We start from the raw sequence: 24,002 nt of genomic DNA, 5'->3' as shown, positions 1-24,002 counted from the left end.
CAGGTTCAGTGCCTTGGCAGTTCTTCTGGATGCTTGATGCTTTTGTACTGTTTAGCCACTATTTTCTCTTTCTGGTCTTGGAAATAGTGTCAAAGACTATGTCTGTCTGTACTTTTTGAGAGATGGAGTGGGCAGAACGGTCATATCTTGTAATATTTTTTGCCACATACTTAGTATTATCATATGCAAATATATTTACTTTTTGTTCTTTGAAACCTGGTGGAAGATCTTGTAGAGAGCAAATGTAAAGCTTACGTGAGTCAAGACTATAAAAAAAGTGTTTTGTTTTGTTTTTTTTTTTAGATCTCATTTCTTCTGACCATTATTGGACCTTCAGGGACCATTTATGGTCACTATGTAAGGCCCAAGTGTGATATTACATTATGCTTAATTCTTCAGAGCAGTACAAAAACACATGTGTGATACCAAAGCAAAATACCTCTACATAAGAAGTCTGAAACTTGAACTAATCACTCACCAGGCCACAGGAAAACTTACTAGGACCTTGAGTGCACAATATCATCTGAGGAGTTCAAAGTGGAGTTTTAGAAGTACCCATGTTTTTTATTTTGGATCTTTCTTTTTCCTGAATCATGAACATATAGTGTTGATTTACTGTACAACTTATTGCAACATTGTTTCAGAAGCTTTGTTTTATGAACTCAACAACTCTAGACAGAAAGAACAGGGTGCTGTGTAGCGAACCTCTAAGTTTGAGTCTAATACTAATCAGTGGAATTATAGGTGCCATTTTTTAATGTAATTTGGGAACCCAGAAGTTTGACATGACTTTTTCGTGTTGAGATGTTTTCTAGCCTGGATGCCAAATTATGGAGCTGAACCTTTTTGTGATAGGTATAATACAGGCATGTAGCACAAAAAAAAAAGTTACAACCCAAATGGTAACAACCCAGTCGTTTTCTGCTGTGCTTTGTTTTGCTTTCGAGTCTATGAAATAACCATTTTTCCTACTATATGCCATGGATTGTACTCCAAGAATAATGAGCTCTATAATGACGTTCAGCCTAAAATATTAGGTAACTTTTACTCTAGTTTTGTGCAGTATCCTAAATATTTTACTTTCCAGCTTTACTGGTATCTGTATTTGCATATACATATATATATGAATGACACTTTAAAAAGTTAATGTTTGCTAACTAATTCAAAATTTATGCACTTTCGACTTCAAGCCAAGAAAGAAATTAATGCAGCTGAAATACCATGGTGTTGTGTAATTCAGCAAATGCTAACTTTTTTTGTAGCTCTCATCTGTGTCTACTCAGAATGATTGTTGCTTTTTCAAGATACATAGGCTTTTTTGAACCCTACACAGTTAATATTTTCAGCCTTAAAATAAGTAGAGGTCTCTCTTGATCTCTGTCCATTTTGTACCTTGTCAATATAGAAATTCAGATATAGTAATAGGTCATATTACAGAAAAGGGCTTTGCTTCGTATAGAAGGATGATGTCTTCTCTTATATGGTGCTTTACCTCCATTTTTACACATGTGATATATTATATGGTATTTCTTGTTACAAGGCAAGGATTGTTTACTTTCCTATAGACGATAAGGGGAGAGCATTCTCATTTGTTGTGATTTTCTGGTTTTCTTCAGAAATATTTTGAACAGGAATTGAAATGCCAGACCCTAGTAGTTGCTCATATAGTTTGCTAATTTTTCTTTGGAAACAGTTAAAGTGAATGTTTCAGAGGATCAAAGCAAGAAAGTCAATGATGGAATGAAGTATCCCTTGCTTTAAGTTTCATCCTAATGCCTCTTACACAGGATAAAAACATGAATGTTTTATAAACAGTGAAACTTCATCCAGCTTGGATGTAGCTTTAAGAATCTTAACTGTGTAAATATCAAATCTATGTTTTCATTTGTCTGAAGTCAGATGTATCTAGCAGCAGTGATTTTGGGATTGTGTGATTTACCTTTTATATAATTGACTGTGTTCTTTTTTTAGAGGTGTTTTGTTTCCCTTCTCTTGCTTAGCTGTGTGTGCTTTTGTCATTGTTAATGTGGATTTCTCTTTGTAAATGAAGTTGTATGTAAAGAGCTTAACTGCATTTGTCTCATTTCCTTTTTTTGAAGCTAATTTATCTTTCAGATTCCTTTTTCAGAAAGTGATTAGATCTAAATGCATTATTTTATTTCAATATCACATCACATATATGCTCTAATACTTTACTTTTTTTGACTGCTTCTAAACAAAACAATTTTGCATTGAACAGAATATAATGACTCTGTCTTTTTTGTAATTTTCTAAAGTAATAGCACTAATTTTGTGTAAATACATGTGTACTTAATAGGTTTCTTCCAACACTTCCTGACAATACATTGATGATTTTTTCAGCTTTTAAGTTTCTTTGAAAGTTGTCAGGCTGCTATTTTTATGAACAGTTTGGCCTGCAGCAGCATCCTGTCTCTAGAAGCAGAGGTTTGCTTTGCTCTTTCCTTTTCTTCTCTTTGCAGCTCCTGTCTGTTTGGTCCTGCTGCCTCCCTTGGCCCTCCCTGGAGCCCTGTGTCTGCTGGGCCACCTCACTAATCCAGAGGAGAGCTGTCTGGTGTTGCTGGGTTGAACTAGACTGGTCTGAGCTTCAACTTTGCCTTTCATCAAACCCTCCGTGAGCAGTGGGAGACCTGAATAAGCATTGCGTTGGGGAAGTGTAGCTGGGAGCAGGAACATCCTAGCTTGCAGAACTGTGGCTTCCATCACCAGGATGTGCCAGAGTGAATACCTTTTCAGTATGCTCCACTTCACTGATGACTGCTTCTAGGTAGCTGACTATATACAAATAGCTGTGTGGATTAATGCTATAACGAAGTGTGTGATTGCCCTGGCTTGAAACTACATGGGTAGAAATGCCTTTTTGGTTTGCATGTTTTGTCTTTACAATGGAAGTGAAGGAAAAGAAAAATCTACTGTTGTGCTTCTAAGAGTATGCTTAAAGTGAAATTGAGCCTCTCCTTGTCTGTAGAAGCATGTATCCTTAGCTGTGTCTGTTACTTCTGCGACTCTCACTTATGCGCAAGCTGAGAGAAGGTTCGGTGTGCTTCTGTTTGCATTGGGGAGAGGGGAGGAAAAGTGTAGGAAATTATTCTGTTACCTAAATTAAAAAGGTTCATAGCAATCTCTTTGGGAGTGATTTCTACATGGGAGACTTTGAAGGAAGGTTTCTGTTTTATTGTGTGTATTTTTTTACAAAACTAAATGTAACTTTAACGTACGTTTTATCAGTAAATTTAATCAGATTGTAACAAGGGCTTCTTGTACTTCCCATGTTTTGGAATGGTCTCTTTTCTACGGTGGTGGAAACTGCAGAAATGTTCAGACATTTCTTAGACTGGTTCTTTTGATGTCCCACAGTCAAAGAAGAGTAAAGACATCAGAATATATCTTCTCTCTAACCATTGCTTCTGGCTGAGCAGCGTGAGCACTTACTGTTCTTCAAGTAAGTAGCTCAGGGAGTCAATGGAAAATAATACCGTGAGAGATGCCAAGTCAACAGCTCAATGCAAAATTTTTGTCTGTCACAGGGTCAAGTGTATCCTTTTTTTCTCATGTTTTCAGAGTACTCTACCTCAGCTCCCAGACCTCCTGCGCTTGCCTGTTGTTGGCTGGAATGCTTCTCTGCTCCCCTTGCACTGCAGCTCTTGACTCAGAAGTGTGACAGAGTTTACACATGTTTCAGAGCCTATAACTAAAATAATGCAGTGAGAAAGCTTATTCAAAGTATTATTTACTTTGTAGTAAAAATAAAACACTTGGAGAGGGGGAGGAAATGAACTTCAAAATAATCTGTCTGCACAGTTGTTCTGCCCAATGCTTACCTTCCCATATAATTATTTATGCTTAAGATCTCAAGGTGTGCCTACAAAACGCATATGGGCAAGTCTCATTCTACACTCTTACAGTTTTTCAAAGTGTCTTCCCTCTTATAGCATTGTCTCCTCAGAAAATAGTTCAGGTTGGAAGCAACCTCTGTCAGTCATCCGGTTTCAACCCTTAAAGGTGGGCTAGCCATCTCTAAGCGGGCCACCTTTAAGCTAGATCATGTTTGCCAGGATCATTTAGGGCTTCATGGATGACCCAGTGTATACCACTCCTGAAGAGGATAAAGGCAACACAGGACTCCTTACATTCTGTGGAGTTTTGCAAAGGATCACTTTTTTTGAGAGAGTTTTCACTTCAAGGTTGGTTTGGAGTTTTTTCTCAATAAGTCATCAGTTTAATATAAGCTTATTCCCATGTGCAGTATTGTAGCAGCTAGATCAACATATAGTAATAAATTATTGGAAGATATGCCTCCGTCTTTCTTAGCATGACCTTCATGGAGGCCTTATCAGCTTTGTCCATGCTACTTCAGCATGGCCAATCAAGCTTATTGACATACTTCTAATCATTATAGGAATTTCCTGCCTTTGAAGAACACAGTCTTGTTTCTGACACACAGTTAGAGCATACTCAAGTAAGGTCCTTGGATGACTTGACAAAGGCAAGGTAGACACCCTCATTGCCTTTATCTTATTTGGGACGATGTTGCACACTGTTTCGTCTGGGAGATGAACTATAAAGTATGTTCCAGGTAGATTCTTGTGTGAGGTCTTTTGCAAAAGAACCTCTTTATTCCTTATTAGCAATTATCTCTTTCCATCACCTACTGCTTGAGTTAAACTTAGGATGACAAATAAATAACTGTAAAAGACAGGTTATTTGATATATAAAAAATGGAATTAGCGGTATGCCCTTATGGTCATCCTGATTTCTATTTGTAGCTCTTGGTTTAGGAAAGACCTTAGTAGCCGGTTTTCATTTAAAGGGAATTTGTGCAACCAGCTGTTGCTTTATTGATCAAAAATCAAATATAATGCATATAATTTGAAGATTTACTATGCATTCAGAAAGAAGTCTTGTGGGTTGCCAGTCTGACCCTCACTATCGGACATATTCCAATCTATCCAGATTTTGAAGCTGCACAGCTCTCTGTTTATGCGTATAGCTGCTGAAATATTTAGGAATGGCATGCCTGAGAAACAGCGGTGGGATGCTTGAACTCTGTGAGTTCCTGTTCTTTTCAAAGTGTTTCCTAACGAAAGTTGTGGTATCAGTTTTGATCCATGATTTGCATTGCATTACAGAGGGTTTCTTCATGTGTAATTCATGCGCTCCAGTTGTGTGCATGTCTCTTTTCCCCCCTCATACCTCTTATTTCTGTTTAAATTTTGGGAGAATTCCTATCATGTAAAACATCTTCCTTATTCATCACAATGCCTCCTCTGAGGTACCTAGTAAAATCCTCTGGGACTTGTAGCATCTCCCAAGGTGTTACTGTATATGAAAGCAGAGAATAATTTAGTTGTTTCTGGATAAAGACTTTTAACTAAAAAAAAGGGGGGGGGGTGGACTGGGAAGGGGGAAGTTTCATACTCACTGCATGATATAGACAATATTTCCTGAGACAGGAGATACTAACCTCAAAGAATTTAAAATAAAACATTGATTTTATTATTTTTTTGAAAGGGGAATAGGGGAGGCAAAAATGGTAGAATAGTCAGTCTTTTTATCCTATGTGCAGATGAAATTGATTAAACCTTAAAAACTCGCCTCAGTCCACCCGGTTTATTAATTGAAGAATTTCCTCTTCCCTAGAATGGGAAGTGCACATTAAAACAGAGCTTTGCCCCTGAGTAGCAATGATACTTGAGAACGGTACATTTTCTACAATCCTATTTTCTCTTCTGCACCAGAGGAAATCCTAACATGGTAAAAAGCATATTTTTAAAAAAGAAAGTATGTTTAAGGAAGTCCTCTTTCATTTCCCTGTAAAGCGTGAAATCAAATTATAGCCCATAGCCCACAATTATTTTATTTTTACATTTCAGATTCCATTTTCTGCTTCCTTTCGGTGCCTGTGAACAAGAGTGGTACTCTTTGTGCAAAGTCAGCTAAAAAGATTACCACAAACAGGACAAGACACAGTAGCTTAAAGAAGCCACTAGTCAGAATCCGTGCTGATGTTCTGTGCTCGCATGGCATGCAAAACCTCCCCCTCATTCACACGGGGACCTGACCCCCTCGTCTTCCCTCCACTAGCCCAGGTTTTACAGTTTGGAGCCAAGTCAGCTCTATGCTGATGGATTTGGGGGGATTTAATGCAATACTAAACTTATGCTTGCCAAAATAGTAGTACTTGTAAATGCTCTACTATTGATTTACATTTGTTGAAGAGAGAACAATTAAGATTCTGCTTGTTTATTGAAAATGCTTTTTCATTTTGCTTTTCAGTACAGATGAAATTGCTAGCTAGTTTAGTGCTTGGAGTTTATGACCAAATGGCTCTGAAAGTGGCCACAGTGAACATATAATAAAATAATAATAAGCTTTTGGAACTGATAAAGTAATATGAGAGGCTGAAATGTTTGGGTTTTTTTTTGTGTTGTTTCCCCCCCCCCGATCTAATAATGCCTGCTAACTTTAAATGTTGCGCTTTGCTGTATGGCTCCATCTACACACAGCTCATTCTGGGAGTTTGAGTATATAATTTACAGGCATGCAACAGGTTGCACAAATAGAAGGTGTTTTGAGTTCATGTACATGCAGAACTGCAACAACTTCTGCGGTCAAGGTTGAAGGGGATTTGTTATTTCAGATGTAATGTTCTGTTCCAAAATAAACATGGTAATTATAGTGCTTTACAGTTTTTAAAAATGCAGCCTGTAGGTTGGCTACTCACATGGTGTTTCCTTGTGAATACTGGTATAATAGATCTGGCTTTGCTAATTGTATGCTTTTGCATAAGGATGTGAGACAGTAGCATGTAAACATTGCAGAAGTTGTCTACTTTAGCTTCAGTGAGCAGAATCAAGTGTGCTTTACTTATATAAGCTGTGTAGAAATCAAAGGTGGATGTGACATTAATTAACACATTAATGCAGGGGATCAAGGTATGCAACCTTGTTGCCCAGAACTCTGGGTAAGACTTTCTTTCTATTTCAGTAAAGGTTTGAAAATATAATATACTAAATAACATAAATGCAGGGAATGTGGTGAATTTTCTCCTAGAGATTAAAACTTCATCAATAAATACTTCTTTTTAATGCATACTATTCTTCTGGGTTATTTGTTTCTTTTAGTGTACTCAGCAGCTGCTGAGTTATTTCAGGATCAAGAGTGAGAGCTAGCTATGAATGATGTGATATAAATGATATCATTTTGCTCTTCCGTTGGAGAGATGGAGCTGATAGCCAGTTTAGGGAAACTTTCTGCACTTTTGAAACTTGTAATCTATGACATCTCTGATTCAGTTAGTCCGACGAGTAAAGAGTAGTAAATTGCTTCCCTGATGGCTGTTCGTAATTACATACTCCCCAAAATTCAGAAACAGTAGTGGGTTGGATGTGATTGTTCAAAGCAGGGACTGGACTTTTTCTTTCTCTTTTCTGTGAAGGTATTTTTCTTAGTATCTATGAATTCTCTGTTCTCTGTCACTTTTGCGAATGAGTGCTGCTGCCTCTAGGTTTAGCTGGTGCTTCTTGCAGTCTTTTTTCTCTGTGGTGCTGGTCTTGTGTTTTTCCTGTATCTGGCTGTCATCCAGATTCTCTCTGTTCACCTGTTATCTATCTTGTTTGTTTTTCTTCACTTGGACTATCTACTTCACTTTGGTTTTGCTGTGGTTTAGCTGCTTATCTTGCAATATAATTCCTATCTTTCCCCACCCCCTTGTGTTTTCTGATGACTACTAGTTTATTTCATTTGCTTTTTACAGGGCTACATCTGAGCTCTATGTCATCACACAAAGGATACTGTTGATCTTGCATTTTCAAGCATAGTGAGAAATTGCATGTCAGGAGGACTCTCTATCTTTCTGAATGTTCTTGAACACCTCTTTCATAGATGAAACAGTAAATAAAAGGTTACACCTCTGTGTTTTCTATAGGGGAAATAATTTGAATACGTTTATCATTGGTAGTATATGATCTCCTTCAATGCAGATAGAATACTTTCCTTGAATGTTGTGCTTCCTTATATGCAGACCTGTCATTTGCATGTGTCTCTACTTAGTTCAGAGTAATTTCAAGCCATTTGCCTGCTTTGAGGGCTTGAGGAATGCTCATCTCTTCCATATTACTCTTAACTGTGTGGGACTATATCCTGTCTCCTTTTTTTTGAGCAAAAGCAAGGTGTCTCAGTTCTTTTTTGTTACATTTCACACAGAGTCCATGACAGGCATTCTGTGTTCAGATAGTGCAGGTTTATTGAGTGATATTGTCACATTGTTTTGTTCTTGATATTTTTGGAGTTTCTGCTTGGTATGACCATAATATTTTTATACCTCAATTAAAGGTCTTTCCAAATGAAATGACATACATGAGAATACTCTTATAATCCATACTCACTTCACCCTTCCTAGTTAAATCTTGCCCTGCTGTAGAAAATTTTTTAGGAATGTTGGTCCTTTTGACTGAAATCCAACATGGTAGCGAGTTGATTGATCACTAGTGCAATGGAGATTATTTAAATAGTGAATATGAAGTTAAACATATTGTAAGTCAGCTATTACTGTTTACATGCTCTGAGGAAAAGGTCCTGAATGAGGTTCCAGGTTCAGTGGGGGTGGGTGGGTGGGTGGGTGGGTAGGTGTGCGTGTGTGTTATAATTTTTGTCACCTTTTTTCTTGATTAATAATGTTACATTTGTGAATCCCTGTGCACCTTCTTTTGGCTTTGCTAAATAACTTCATTTTAGTATTTGATGAAGTATTATGCATGTATGAAGGGCAACTAAGAAAATGGCTTCTAGAATAAACAAAATGTGGAACTCTAGGAGAAGATTGAGAGATAGGGAAGAAGGTGAATTGTTGAAGATGGTTTGTTAAACAGCTCAAAGACGAAAGCTAAGGAACTAAATTTCAGCCTTATTTTTTTGCCTTGTTACCCAAGGGTCCTGTAATTGGAGCATTCATGTCTTGATGTGCATGAGTAGACATGTACAAAACATCCTCATGCAGAAAATGCAGTTAAAATATTTCTGTCAATGCTGTCCTGATCTTTCCTCGGTTCCATGACTCTCTTGAAGGGCAGCAGCTTCCCACGGGGCCTGGGTGCCAGCTCTCCCCCTGCCATGCTTTCTCTTCCATCTTGCAACATCTCTTATGAACTGTGGCCAGTTAGCACCTTAAAGCTTTGGAGGAGGCACAATAGTTGTACTGGGGTGCATATTTGCAGACTTGGGTATGCTGCTGTTTCCTTGACTTGTAATATATTTTTGTCTGTAGTGTTGTGATATATGTTCTGGAGTCTTTCCATGGACTGTACAGTTATTTTTCCTTTGTTCATCTTCTCTTTGCTATGAAATTCTCTGAGGTAGACAATCTTGACCTCGCAACTGGGCTGATGATTTTTATGGCTCTTTAAAAGTGTTGCTAATTCATAAATACAGCAATTACAAGTTCCTGCTTTATAACAAATGTATTCAAAGCAATTGATTTGGTGTTTCAAGATAAAGTGACCCTTGTACTGAAACTGCATATAACGGTTTCCGTGCAGATTTTGTCTCCTCTTGGAGGGAAGAGATACCACACCATATATAATGCATTTTACCAGCCACCCTTTTGATGGCTGGATTTGGATCTTATTATTTTGGCTTAATTATGGAGTATAAGGATTGCCATGACAATCCTTATCATGTAGTCATGACAGAGTTAGCTAAAACTTAAGATACAGTGTTGTTATTTTACTAGATGTACTTTTTATATTATTGGTAAAGAATTTGGTTTGGTGGTCTGGTTTTAATTACTAATGCACATTCATTTTAAGGATGTCACCTGTATAGTAAGAACTACTGTACAATAGTTTAATACAAAATACGGGTATTGCATTAAGTTTAAAAAAACCTGTGGTGCATGTACTCACAAATGCATGCATTCCGATTAAGTGTTTTGCCCTATTTTCATGGTGTTCATTCCCCTTGCTTCCCATCCCTTAGGTGTGCACTTCTGTATGGGATATAAAGTCTGAGCTTTTTGTACAGCCCCGATGGTGCTTGTGTTATAATTTAAGCAAGTTCTAAATAAATACAATTATTGAAACAATAAAAATGAAAAATACTTTTGAAGATAGAAAGTCTATTTTCAGTTTGTCAAGAAGAGATATTTGAAAGTATTGGTGAAAATTCTGCAGGAGCTTTGGAAATGTAATTATCCAACTAGCACTCGGAAGGGTTTAACATTCATTATTACAAGATGAAAGCTTTGGTAGGTTGAAAATAGTCATTTGTAACCATAATTTTTTTTTTTTCCTGTTGTAGCTCCCACCCACTCATTCACCCCTGCACTTCAACCTCAGAATGATTTCCTATCCTGAGTTCATGGGAATTACGAACAAGGGTAGCTGTTGTCATAGCCATTGTAAAAGCTTTAAAAAAAATAAAAAAACGTGGGGAGGGGAAGGTTGGAAAGGGCAAAGGAACAAGGAACAGTTGTATTGATTTCTTGTTCATCTGATCAAAAGCTTAAGGCAAATATTAAAAGTACTTAAATTTAGAATTATGTAATTTTGCATAATTTCTAGCTTTTATCTTCTTTCAGAATGTGTTTTTTAACATATAACTTTCTGGTAGTTCAACTTCAGATTTTGTTTTAGTTTTTTATATTTAAATTTTCTGAACATTAAAGTCTGTTGCACTTTACTTTTGTGGTATTCAAAATATTTCAGTTACCTGGAATGAGACAGGAAAATTCTGAATGTAATTAGTGGAAGGCCCAATGCTCATCAAAAGTTTCCTTGAAAACTAATTTAAGTCCATTGGAATCGGGTTGCTTCAGTGAAAGAATGTAAGTGATCATGACAACAATACTTTGAAAAAGAAAATAAAAACAATCCATAAGCATGATGGGTAACTTTAGCCTAAAATATAGGCACTTTTTCTTGAAGAGATCTAAGAGTCAGATCTGTTTGTGGCTGTATATGAAGTGTGTGTTCAAGTTACGTAGATCTGAATTGGGAGTGAATGATAATATATTGCAGGGTTTAAATCACCTCTTCCTCACATTGAGGGATTGTAGGAATTTCTTTAGACTTTGGATAAACTTCTAGGGGTGCTCATCTTGTTTTCACTTTTATCAGATTTTGGACTCTGAAAGAAGAAATGGTGGGAAGCAGGTGGGGACTGAGTGTTGCAGACATAGTTATGGGGCGTGTAGTTGGCTCTTACTGGGGTTGCTCTGAGTGTGGAACTGTTTGCAATGTTGTGTTCCTTTGACTGCATCGTATTTTTGCTTAGCTTCTTAAATGATCTCTTTTAATTGGGACAAATGTCATAGTTGTGTTGCTGCAAGGGTAATTTTTTTTTTTTTTTTTAAAGACAGTCATAATGTCCTTAAACTTGAACTGTTAATGTGGAGGAAGATGTAAACTGTCAGATGCTTCCATATTTTTTATGATCCTGTGGTAGCATATAATAGCTTAAGTTCCTGGGGTCTTATTTTCACACACAGCTGTACATTCAGTGCTTGCTCTGACTTGTGTTTTGTTTATATTTCTATGCATTTGTACCTATATTTGTATAGTTTTTATGGAAACTATTTGAGAAAATGATCCTTAATCTTTTTATGCCACTGCAGTACTGACTGTGAATTCTCCTCTAGGTGCCCAGATTATTGATTTGATGATGCTTGTAATAGATGTGACAAAAGGGATGCAGACGCAGTCAGCAGAGTGCTTGGTAATTGGGCAAATTGCCTGCCAGAAGATGGTGGTAGTTCTGAACAAAATAGATCTCCTTCCAGAGGGGAAGAGACAAAGTGCCATTGAGAAGATGACTAAGAAAATGCAGAAGACCTTGGAAAATACTAAGTAAGTTTACAGTAATATTAACAGCTAACCTGTAATGAAGTGTTTACCAAAAAATACTTCACTCGCATTTCTCTTCCAACATGCTTCTGAACATACCAAGGCATCTAGCAAAGATGATGAGAAGAGTGGAAAGATTACCAGAAACTCAAATGCAGTCCTGAATTTTCATCTTGCAGGTATCATGTGTAGAGAAATATTTTCCTATAATGAAGCTTTTCAGTTTAAAGGGCTGCTTGGAGGTCAGATTGGATAAAACAAAACCAGAATATCCAGGTGAAAAACTGTTGGTTGTGTTTGTTTTGGGTTTTTGTTTGTTTGGGGTTTTTTTAGCTTATGGGCTTGCAACTTTTGTTGTGATCTGCAAGTCTCTCACTCCTTAACTGAGGGCTCTTCCTTAACTGAGGGTGAAAAATGTGATTGCCCCAGCTAGGGAGAGCAGAATGATGGAAGCTTATATAATGCACTGTTGCTCTGGCTGGGATGATGTTGGTCAGTCCTGTTTAGGTAAATTAATTGAAGTACATAATTAGTGAAGGGCAGTGAGATTCATGAGTGGAAATGCGGCTGTTATGAAGTGGGAAGATAGAATACAGGCACAATATTTATTGAGTAGTTACACAAACTGAAGCACAGCTTGCTTTGCCCAGGGTCATAAGGGGACATTGACTTCCATGTTTTATAGCTGTTAGGTCACATTTTGATTTGAAGAATCAAAGGGATATGTTTCAGTGTACAGAGGAAAGCATTTCACCAGGATGAAAAAAGGAAAACTTAGTTGGATATGTCAGTTCATGGCCTTAGCTTATTCGTGATGGCAGAGCAATGTCCCTTTTTGCCACAGTAGTGACTATGAAGATCTTGGTGTCTTTCCAGCTCCTCTGTTATTCTTGGGTCCATTCATTGTGCTGGGAATGGTATGGAGGTCACCAAGAAAGTGAAATTCTCTCTTGTGAACTTAGAATCGTACAACTTTTGTTTTGCTCTGGCAGCTGTTGATTTAAGGGCAAATAAATACAGGGTGGCTTGGTTTTCTCTGTAGGTTGCTGCCTCTCATTTCAGGGGAGTTAGAGAAAGGGGACACCTGCAGTATATCAAAGCATTTTGGATCAACAGTTTTTATAGCTGTGAATTTGTTCATCAAATTCTCAGGTAATCCCAATGGGGTAGAATTGAGATAATAAAGTTAGGAGAATTTAGAGATAATTATCTAATGTCTGTCTTATGATTTTATTTGTCTGTTTGAAAGGTTGATATAGAGAATGTGAATTAAGCAGTATTACAATTAATAGTTATCTTTTATCTGTTTCTCATCTTTGCCAAAAAGCTAATAATTTTTCAGAGAGTTTATCTTACTATACTGATCAGTTTTATTTTATCCTTCTTTTAAAATTTGTTTATTTTTCTTGAATGGCAGTAATTCCTGCTGCAGCTGGTATTTCATTCTTGGTTTAGTCCAAGATCATATTGAGAATGATTGGAAAAAGACCTTTCTAATTCTATATTCATGAAAGGAAGACAATTTTTTGTAAGGAAACTGATGTTCAGAAACACTTTTTATGTACTCTGAATTAAATCTTTTCTTTATGTCCTGGAGTACAGATGGGTCTTTCCAACGTGTCTTGGAAATTAACAGACTGTAAAAACTGGAGGGGAAGTGAGTTTATGAAACAGTTGACATACTAGCTGTGAGGTCCTTACCTCTAGCCCACTTTGAATACAAGGATGTGTATCAGCTGATCACAACAGCTGTGATTCTACCAGGAGAGAAGTGGTCCTGTGATAATGTTTTAATTACTCATTGGAATTTTGGATCCTAGAAATGCTCTTTTATTGGATGTGTCTGTGTATTGTTCTTGTAACAAAAATTCAGTTTTCGCATGTGCGGTCAGTGCTAAAGCACAGCTTTGAAAGCACTGCTGACCTGGGCTTGACTGTAAGGTGCTTGTCCTGTTGTATCTCAGGAATGTGTTGTTTCTTGACAGCCTCTTTCCCGCTTGACTTTGAATTTCCAAATGCATGATTTTTAACTGTTTTTGTATTTCTAAACTGCTCTTATTAGTGGGACATAGGCTCAGACCATTTGACCAGTTGCCTCTGACCCCAAACACTTGGCAATGAGTGTTTTTCTAGGAATAGTTTACTTGTTGATTATTATTTTCCTACACACACAGGCATGCATGCAAAATTCCATAGTAGTAAGCAAATCTGAAGTCTGTTGCATCTACAGAGTAGGTGTTGCCATTGATGCTAGCGAAATTATTGTAGTGTTAGGAGATTCCATGGAAGGTAAAAAAAATAATCAGAGGAAACTAATTGTTGTATATTTGAGTAGTTTGATACTTGTAAATTTGACCTAACCAAAACTTGTTCCATGGAGTGATACCTGAAGTAAAAGCAAACTGTCCCTATGAATGGAACTTATATTTTTTTTCATAATTCTTTGCGCATGCCAGCTTTTATCTTGTTCAGCAGGGTCTAAACTCTGCTGGCAATATATTGGTGTGATGGAGTAAGAGTTTTAGTAGGACTGATTCATATTTGGAAGTGCCTCCAAAGGCAGTATATGATTACTGCAGTTTATTCTGGTATATAGCAAAAGGAGTAGAGCACCTGGTTTGGCGTGAACTTCTATTTATTGCAATACAATGCCCTAAAGTATTTGTAGGAAAATAAATTTCTAGAAGTTTTATGCTTAATCACAGGACTTTTCAGTGCACATGTGTTATTACCCTTTGTCCTTAAATGCCTCAGACCTATGGAATATAAACAAAGAAAATCCTTTATATGCTTGATTACTGTTTGGTCACTAAATGAGCTCCCTCCATAGGATTTAGCATTTTTTTCTTTGTCAAGGCACTGTCTTTTTCTTCCAGTTCACTCCCTTTTTGAGATAAAATCTGAGGGGTGGGTGTCAGAAGGATGACCACAATAACTACTTTTGGTCTGAATCTGTTGCATAAGAATCAAGTGTTTGAGAACCAATAAATTTTTTGTGTTATTGCTGATTATTACTCCATTGCTTTAATATGTATGTATTTTACATGGTTAATCCTGATGTTTGCAAAAATTCAGTAATAATTTCACTTATAGTCTAACTTCCCTTTCCAAAATGTAGTCAAAACAATCTATCAGGTGATTCAAACAAGAGGTTTCATTTCAGGGAGCAAAAGTTAAGTCTGCTGACTGAATTTGTAAAAAAAGATGATGATTAAGGACTTGAAGAGTAAAAGTCATTGTAAGGGAAAAGCTAAACTGAGGTCAGCTGTGGAGGTACTGCTCTTCTCTGAGCCTTTCCATGTCTGAGATTTGTGCGTTTCATGAACTTTGGTTTCAGCTGATTTAGATCTTTCTGTTGTCTGCAGATCTTGCAGTCTGCCTGCAGACTCATGTAGACATCATGTGCCATCTTGCATTTGGCTCCCATTTTGAAGTTTATGACTCTACACAGATAGGGTTATAATTGTTTTAATGAAAGTTGAAAACAGTGCTAGTCTCCAGGTGAAATGGCCTGAATGCAAAGCTACTGCAGTAAGACTCAGTAACAGACTTTTGCTTCTGAAATAAATGGAAGTCTTGCTTTTGGCTGACTGCTATGGGGTTGAATCAGTAGATAATACTAAACAAGGACTGAAGATTTCACAGTGAAGTCCAATAGTGCATATGCTAGTAATTCAAGAAAAAACATCGTCAGTTATTCACTATGGGGGAAGAGCAGATATTTGAGGGAGAATTTGAGGGAGTTTCCTTGCCTTTATTGTCAGATGAGCCTGGAACTACTTTACATTGACACATATAGGAGATCTGTACTCTAATGGTGGGAGTCTTTCTCTCTTTCAGGTTCTGTGGGTGTCCTATTGTTGCTGTTGCAGCAAAACCCGGTGGACCAGAAGCCCCAGAGTCTGAGAACCCGCTAGGTGTTTCTGAATTAATTGAGGTACCTGATGAAGAACATAATAATGTAAAATGTGCTCAAACTTTTCTCTAAGTCTTTTGGAGTACACTGTATTAGTATCTAGACCTGAGGAACTCCTGCACTAATGTCAGTTTTAAGGAATGTGATTCTTCAGGGATTCCTTCCTGTGAGTGGAGAAGCTGAGGTTGCATGCCCCAAAAGTGGATCTCCTTTTTCAACTGCTAGGCTTCAATGCCTTGCAATAGCTGTGTCTTCAGAAACAGCTATCACATGTGGTGAAATTGCTTTTAAAGTTGAAAGAATTGTGAAGCATAATGAATAAAAATAGCTTTAAAATTCTGCCAAACCCTTGGTAGGTGTTGTTTTATAATTGCACCACAGTTAAGACAACAGTAAAGCAAAGTCAAGCTCTCAAAAGTTACACATTGGGAATTGTTTCCTTCCTTTGTGTGTGTATTATGATTCAGTCTTTAAGGGCATGATTTTTTTATTCTAAACAACCCTTACCTCATTCCTTGCACAGGATGGACAGGGCTCAACTAGTGAGCAGGTAGTCCGTATTTTGTTTTAATTCTCGTTATTCTCTGTGTGGCCTCACGACTCCATTCAAATACTGCTCTGCATTCAGAATGATTAATTTCCTCCTGGACTTTTCTTTGGCACACATCACTGTGGTCTTGAGCACTTGGCAAACAGTTAATTTACTTCCAAAAGACCTATAGGAAGTGTAGAGGTGACTTTAATCCACATTTAGATTGGGAATCTGAGGCACAAAGGAGTTAAGTCTACTGAGCTTACTAATTTTGGTTGCCAAATTTAAGGAAACTAAAACTCTTTTGGAACATGCTTGTGTTCAGATCATAGTACCTGCCAATTTTGATTGCTGTTGTGAGTGCATAGCACTTCCGTTAAGCTTTGGGGTTTCTGTTTGGACAGTCTGAGGTGTATAGCTAGTGATTACATGTGGAAAGTTTTATTTTTAAGAGAATGACAATACATGGGAGTTCTGGCATAAGGAACCTTAGAATCCATTCTCTAGAACACCATCTTTCTTTGTGCTACTATGTCTTGCTTACTGCATGCCTTGCACATCTGCAAAAAATAAAAAGCATAGCCTGGATTTACCCTGCACCCTGAATGAGGTAGAACCTGAATAAAGCTATATGATTGTATAACTATCAATATATCAGGCCCATATGATCAAGAGAAGACTTAAAGCAAACTGATGCTTCACAGGTATCCTTAGTTCCAGCAATATGGGTGCTTTTGTTTTTTTTTTTTTTTTTTTTTTTTTGTTTGTTTGTTTTGTTTTTCGGTTGTTTTTCTTGTGGGGAGAGAATAAGTTCTCAGGTCTTCAAAAAACTAAGTTATGCAATAAGTTATATGGCATGAAGCTTATACTGTGAAGGGCAGGACACTTAAAATAGCTGTTTGAAAGCAGTTTGTAACTTGTAGTAGACTTGTCACCCTTTCTGTGAGCAAGCTTTAGGGAAAACTAGCATCTTTGTCCTGAAGGGGTGCCACTGTTATTTGCAGAAAGTAGTCCTGAAACAAAGGCATCATTCTTTGCAGACTTGTAAAGGTCTGATTTGGATGCTTTGGATTCTGCCAGGTTTAAAATACTTGTAATTGCTGAAGTTAGGATGCAGCACCAGTCATCAGAAATCTAGGGCCCAGGGCAGCCTGGCTTGTATAGAGGCCAATGATGTGGTGTGGTATTGCCTTAAAACAGACTTAGCAAGAACCTTGTTGCCCACAGCAATGTCTAGAGAGGTGAAGATAGGCAAGTCCTTAATTCTACATTCATTTGGTTCTGGGTAGATTTACTGGGATGTTCCCCAGGGTTAAAACCTTTGAAGGAAATGTCCATGTTGCAGCTGCTTGTCACCTCTGAGAGCTGATACTAGAAGATCTGGCAAATGCTGTGTGAGCCCTGCCATTGAGCTTCAAGGTATTATCCTTTCTGTCCTTGATAAGAGACCCTCTCCATTGTTCTGCTATTACAACTGCAGGCTTAACCTGCAGTTTCTGACTTTAAAAGCAGACATTAAAGGCAGTGCCAAGTTTATATGCTGATGTTATAACAGAGTCAGAGATCAAAAGTGATTTGAGACAGGAGTGAACCAGTTCCTTTGAAGCACTGTTGGGTACATGACTGCATTTCTGTAATTAAGGTCTTCTGTATACAATTATATATTTTAAGAAACGTAGTATTTATCAGCAAAACAGAAATCCTAAGATTTGGTAATTTCTCTAGGAAATTGTACTTATGTAGATATTTTTCTTAGTGGTTTGATCCCCCAAGAAATGTTAACAGAAATCTGAAGGGGAAGTTGACTTTGAAAACTTAACGCAGTATAACAGTTTTTCTGGGAGGGAGGCAGGGATGGGCTTTATGGGGCACTAATATCTGTATATAAGTTTGTTTTCACAAAATCCAAAAAAGCTGAAGTAGCAAAACACACTGTAAAACTGTATTTTTGAGATAGGAAAAAAAAAAGGGGGGGGGGGGGGGGGGAGGTGTGGAAGAACACGTACAGGATTTTTTTTCTTTTGCTTTGCTGCAGTGTTTATATTGAGTTTGGCAGCAACTGTATTGCCAGTGCAGTTTTGCTAACCAAGCTAAATGTGCAGCACCAAATCTTTCTAAGGCAGAAAATCGAACTGTTCCTGCTGTTAACTGTGCGTCTCCTCTATGGCGCACACAGTTAATTTGACATTGGTGCATTCTAAGCTCATTGGGAGATGCCTGAAATCAGTAAAACCACAAGCTTGCTCAATCAATCATCTGCTTGCCTTCCTTTTGCTGTATGGTTGTCATGACTTTTCACCCAGGCATGGTGCTGCTTTTATCTTTTTTTTCAGGTCCTGAAGTCCCAGGCTTACCTGCCATCAAGAGACCCCTCGGGACACTTCCTTATGGCAGTCGACCACTGTTTCTCTATCAAGGGTCAAGGCACAGTGATGACAGGGACTATTCTTTCTGGCTCTGTTAGCCTTGGTGACAATGTGGAGATTCCTGCCCTGAAGGTGAGTCTCTCATTTTCACTTCCCCTATTTTTCTGGTAGAAAGAGACAATCAACAAAGATGAGAGTGTTCTCTTTCAATCTGAAATTATTCAATTATTTTCAGTGTCTTTTTTTTTTTTTTGTACTCTACTGTAAGCCAGTTTATAATAGGAAGAAGACATAGAGGTTTTTAAATAAGCCAGCCAGTGAAGTTACCTGCTGAATTTTATGTGAATGAAGAGGAGAGAAGACTGACCTATGTTAGAATGTTAGACTTCTGAATTCAGAAAAGCAATGTGGCCATGTTTCCAAGATAGGATATGCTCAAGGACTGAACAAGGTTTGAGTGAGGTTACTTTCATTTGAGATGTGCTACAGTGAAGGCTTGCAAAAGAGTCTGAGTAGGTAGGCTTTCTGAGATGTCTGGGAGTGAAGGAAATTACAAGAGGAGGGCATTGAATTGCTCGATGCACATTCTGTTTGCTGAGGCTTTAATTGATGTCAGTGTGTTCTGGGAGAACTGCTGGGATGCAGTAGGTAGCGTGCTGCCGTTGGGTATTTTAGAGAGCCTGTAGAAATTCAAGAGGCCCTTCAGTGGCCTTTGAACTGCTTACCTGTTGTTACTATTTTATTTTCTTAAAATATATTAATCCTTTAAAAGAAAACAAGATGACTTTATACTTGGAACAGATGAAGCCTATTTCACAGATGCTGATTTGGACTGTTTATTAATTGCCCAAAATGAGTCAAGACTGTGGAGCATTTTGCAGCTGCCCCTTAAAGTGGACCCAGTGGTTACATTCTGAGAGAAGGCACCTTTTGGCTGAACAAGCCTGGATGACACCCTTTTGGTGCTGTCAGTATTTTCCCAAGTTGTGTTACTATAAGGACCTTATTTCAACAAGCAAACATGCTTCTTTCTCATTTTTGCCTGTACTTTGCGGGCAGGTGAGGGGCTAAGGAAAGCATTCTGAATTCACCTGAAATACTCTGCTGATAGCTGAAAACTAATTTTTGGTCAGCTTCTTCTGTGATACCTGTGGCTATCTAGCTTATATCATATTGTCCTTTGCATAAAAGTGATTTGCATGATATGTACCCCATCATGTCTGCTTTCCCAGTGGGGTTCCTCACTGCCCATATTCTCATTTGCAGCATGCAGCCCATTCTGGGAGCCATGCTTGTAATTCCTGCAGGGAAGATGCTTTTCTGGGATTGTAGCTCTGTTTCAACCTTTGCCAGTGTTCCCCTTTCTGTTGTGTCCTGCTTGCTGTCCTGGGCCTGCCTGCCCAAGGGGTCCAGGGAGGGATGAGTAGTGAGGAGTATGAGGCTGCTGAGTGGCTCCTGCCCAGCACAGGCCTGGCATAGCTAGTTAGCTACTGCCCTTTTGGCACAGCACTGGCCAAACTTCCTGTGCTCTGGGAGATGGGGTTGAGACAGAGCAGAGTAATTATTTCTTGCAAAGAAAGAATGCATAACTAGATTATATCTGGAAATGGCTGTTCAGCTCTTCATGTGCAGTCCAAGAATGTTTTGGAGAAATACGTTTAGGAATTAGTCTGCCCTTTGAGGATCCATATGAAGGGGAAAATGACAAAAATATGGTGAATAGCTTGCCTGTGGCAAATGAGTTTTAAAAAGGACAGTAGGAAAGGCTTTAAGTGGGATTTCAAAAGATACTTTCTTCCCAGATGGCTGAGAGAGTAGTGAAGTGAAAGGCAAGTAGCAGGTAGGTCACTGGCAAAGAGAAGCAAGATCGCTTGGCTTTTATGGCATTAACAACTTCCCTTAAAATTTTAGTTATTTTCAGTTGCTGTTAATGAATTAATCCTTCCACTGCCTTGTGTGAAATAGATGACATATCCATACGTCTGAGTGGTAATAGTGGTGGGGAGAGTTTTGCATTTTGTTTTTTTTGTCACTAGCAGATTGTGAATGTTCATGTTCATATTGTACAGGTACGAAAATCAAGGCACTGTAAAAGGAAGCACCTTTTGTAAGTTTGAATTGTGTGTTGTACTTACCCCTGCTAGCATCATGCAGAGTTGGGTTAGGATACCTATAAAAGGTCAAACCTTTCTCAGGCCTACAAGGTAACAGAGGAAGCACATTTCACAACACATTGTGGTTTATGACTCTCTCTGACCTTTTTTTGCCCTGACCCCATGGTAACAGAGATTGACAGCTGGTACCCACTGGGCATTTAGGGACATTACAAACCAGCTGCCTTTTAAAATTGAAGAACCCTCTCACCAAATGAAGTGGCATCACCTTCCAGTTCTACTAATGGACTTCGACATCTTTGACCGCTTGAACCTGCACAAAGGAGGGACACAGCAATTAAAAATAAACAGTGACATTCTCAAACGCCCATGCTTGCTCTGATTGAGGGTGAGAGCACCGGCAGTGCATGGATTCCTTTATGCTGTTGCCTATGTAAATTGCCATCTGGGGTTGATTATCCGTATAGTGAAAAGAAAAAATATATATATGTGTTTGGCAAAAAGCTTTGACACAGCAAACAGTTCGCTATCCAATTGAGTTAGTACTGTTTGCTCACCAGCAATTGAAATCCACCTTGAAGAGCATGAACCGAGGTTTTCTGCAGAAAAATGTAGTGTTGGCAGAATTCTGAATGTCTTTTAATATTATTTCAGTGGTCTTTCAATCTCTGTAGTCTTCCAGTTTATAAACTGTGACAACTTGTGACATTTTTATTTTTGCTTTGTAAAAAATCTTGGAGTTTGAATAGTAAGGAGTTTTTCAATATGGATTAATTTTATTTTACTGATAGGTTTGGTGATAACACTTCAAAATATTTGTCTTAATTATATTTTGTTTAGTGAATTTTGTTTAAGTGAGCACGAATGACAAATTCTAGTGCTGCTGTGTCTTTTTAAAGCATGCTTTAATTGAAAAAGGAAAGTGTTTTTTTCAGTGAGGGTGAAGTATCTTTGCCTTCCGTAGCCAGGTGAAAAAAAATCCTAGTAGCTTAAGAACAGTAGCTACTTAAAAGGCAAAAAAACAGGCATGGATCAGGACTTTTGTTCTTATTGTCTCAAAACAAAAAAACTCCTTGTGTGAGAAGTAGTGCAAACTGTTATATAGCATGTGGTCTTCCTTCTGCCCGGTGTTAGTGATTCTGGCTTTGGATTGTGTAGTTGCAAGCACATCAGAAATACGGGAAGATTGGGTAAAACAGATGATAATATATTAATATTCCTTTAAAGATGTTTTAGGACACAGCAGATGTTCCAGGTTGGTTAATAAGAATCACTCTCTGTCTTAAGAGTTGTGAAAGATCATAGAAGAGGTCAAGTCTGAATTGAGTGAGGAGGCAGAGATAGATGTACACAGTTAGTGGATATAAATCTGGTCATCCTGAAAGTGTTGACTCAGCATTGCCTTACCTGTGATCAAGTGCTGCAGGTATATATCAGCCACAAAGCATATACGTGCCAGTCAAGTGCAAAGACCACTGTTGTTTTTCTCAGGGCTTGTAAGAAGTAGAAACTTTTCTTCTTGCTTTATATTCAAGTTCCTCTCTGTTCTGCTTAATGTAATTACTGACAAATGTTAGAGCAAGTTGATGCAAGCTGAATGGCTGGTGGAGGTTAATAGCTTCATTGGATCCTATATAAAAGTACAGTATGTTGCTATTTTGTACAGCATTTTGTCAGAAGTTCATGAGTGCCTTGAAGGCTGAGTAGCTCTGCTACTGGTAAATGGTTACATTGGTGTTTTTCTGTAGGGAATCATGTGGGGATTTTTGTGTGCTGAAGCCAATAATGCATCTGGTGTAATATAGTACAAAGTTATTTCTTATGTAATAAATCATGTGGACACCCAGTCATAAGACTGGCCTTGGGAGGTGCCTCTTCAGACATTGTCAGATTTTTGATTTGCTAGGTGTGGTTGAGCTGCTATCATTAAAGGGGAAGAGGAATATTCATACTGGGTCCAGCCTTCACCATCCCTGAGGTTTGCAGTAGACAATTGCTGTTACTAATGTTGAGCATTTCAATCCCAAAAGTTGCAAGTATGTTTATGAAATGATTCTCTTGTAGTTGGAGAGAAGTCATCCAGGTGTTTTAGAGGTCACCTGAGACATCAAATATGAAAAATGCGAGAAACTTGCTTCTGTTAATCTTGTCAAGTCTCCTAGTAAATGAGTGTCAATTTAAATCAGTAATGGATTCTGTCCTGGCAAGGGACTATTTGATGTCAAATTATATTGACTTTATGAACTTATAAGAAGCATCATTTTGTAAGTGTGACACTGCGATGCTTCATGTACTTCCACCATATCAAAAGAGGATTTGTGGTTTTTTTTTTTGGTTTTTTTTTTTTTTTTTTAAGCTTCTTTGCTGGCTAGATAACCTTTGTCTGTTTTTTGGCAAACATTCTGGCTCATCCAACAAAAAAATTCTCCAGTGTCTGCTAGCATAACCCAAATAGTATTTTCAAGACTATTTCCTTCAAACCGCTGTAGTTGTTCAAATCTAAACAGATAGATCTGCTTTTGCCCACATGGGTATTTTAGCATATCTGATGTCCCAAGACCTCTGATTAGTAAGCTTTTGTATATAAATGTAGTAAGAACAAATTTCAGTGTATTTAAGGACTTTTTGCACAGAGTTGCGCAGTTAAGTCTTGCCAGAGAACATTTAAATCCCAGAAAATTAAGTTGAATCAAACTGCACTGAATAGGATTGCGAAGACTCTTGTATGTATTCACTTTCATGGTGAAATCTTAAATAAATTTTCACCACTACCCTTTTGAGTTCTTTGGACCTCATAATATATCTCTTCCAAATTTCAGGATATCTCGGCTGGTTTTTGCACTGCAAATAGATAGAATCCTTGCTAAGTTTTCTGAGAGTACGTCTGCTGTTTTTACATCTGTTTTTTCCAGTGCTGCTTGGATTTTTCTTGCGCAATACTGATATAAACAGCATTTAAAATGATATGGTTCATCTGCTGGGGAAGAAGTCCAGCTTGCCCTAAGCATTATCTTTTTATTGAAATTCTGTGAAGGGCAGTTCAGAAAATTGGGTTGGGGGGGAGAATCAATTAAATGTGACTGATAAAACTGTGAAAAGGCAGTTCATAATACATATTAAAAAATACAAGAATCTTAAATCCTAAATCAATAAATTAAACATAACACATAATGTTATACATGCGGTTTAGTTCAGTACAAGTATTAAACTGTTTAA

The 24,002-nt window shown here is 37.8% G+C and overlaps 1 protein-coding gene across 6 annotated transcripts in view; it reads left to right on the top strand.

Moving 5' to 3' along the window:
• Positions 1 to 24,002, top strand: part of EEFSEC (eukaryotic elongation factor, selenocysteine-tRNA specific) — a 134,292-nt gene that overhangs the window by 27,899 nt on the left and 82,391 nt on the right. For 3 of the 6 annotated variants that reach the window (XM_042799554.1, XM_032994916.2, XM_042799555.1), the window contains exons 2-4: positions 11,654 to 11,861; positions 15,699 to 15,795; positions 18,640 to 18,804. In XM_042799554.1, coding sequence (XP_042655488.1) covers positions 11,674 to 11,861; positions 15,699 to 15,795; positions 18,640 to 18,804 — 450 coding nt within the window. In that variant the 5' untranslated portion in view covers positions 11,654 to 11,673. Of the gene's footprint in view, positions 1 to 2,392; positions 2,786 to 11,653; positions 11,862 to 15,698; positions 15,796 to 18,639; positions 18,805 to 24,002 lie in introns of those variants that run through there. The other 3 variants (XM_042799551.1, XM_042799552.1, XM_042799553.1) reach the window with 3 other exon arrangements.

The sequence above is a fragment of the Tyto alba genome, unplaced genomic scaffold (assembly GCF_018691265.1).
Source record: "Tyto alba isolate M040663 unplaced genomic scaffold, T.alba_DEE_v4.0 Super-Scaffold_3, whole genome shotgun sequence".
Taxonomy (NCBI): Eukaryota; Metazoa; Chordata; class Aves; order Strigiformes; family Tytonidae; genus Tyto; species Tyto alba.
Note: the sequence above shows the minus strand (reverse complement) of the source record. Positions and strands in the feature narration are given on the sequence as shown.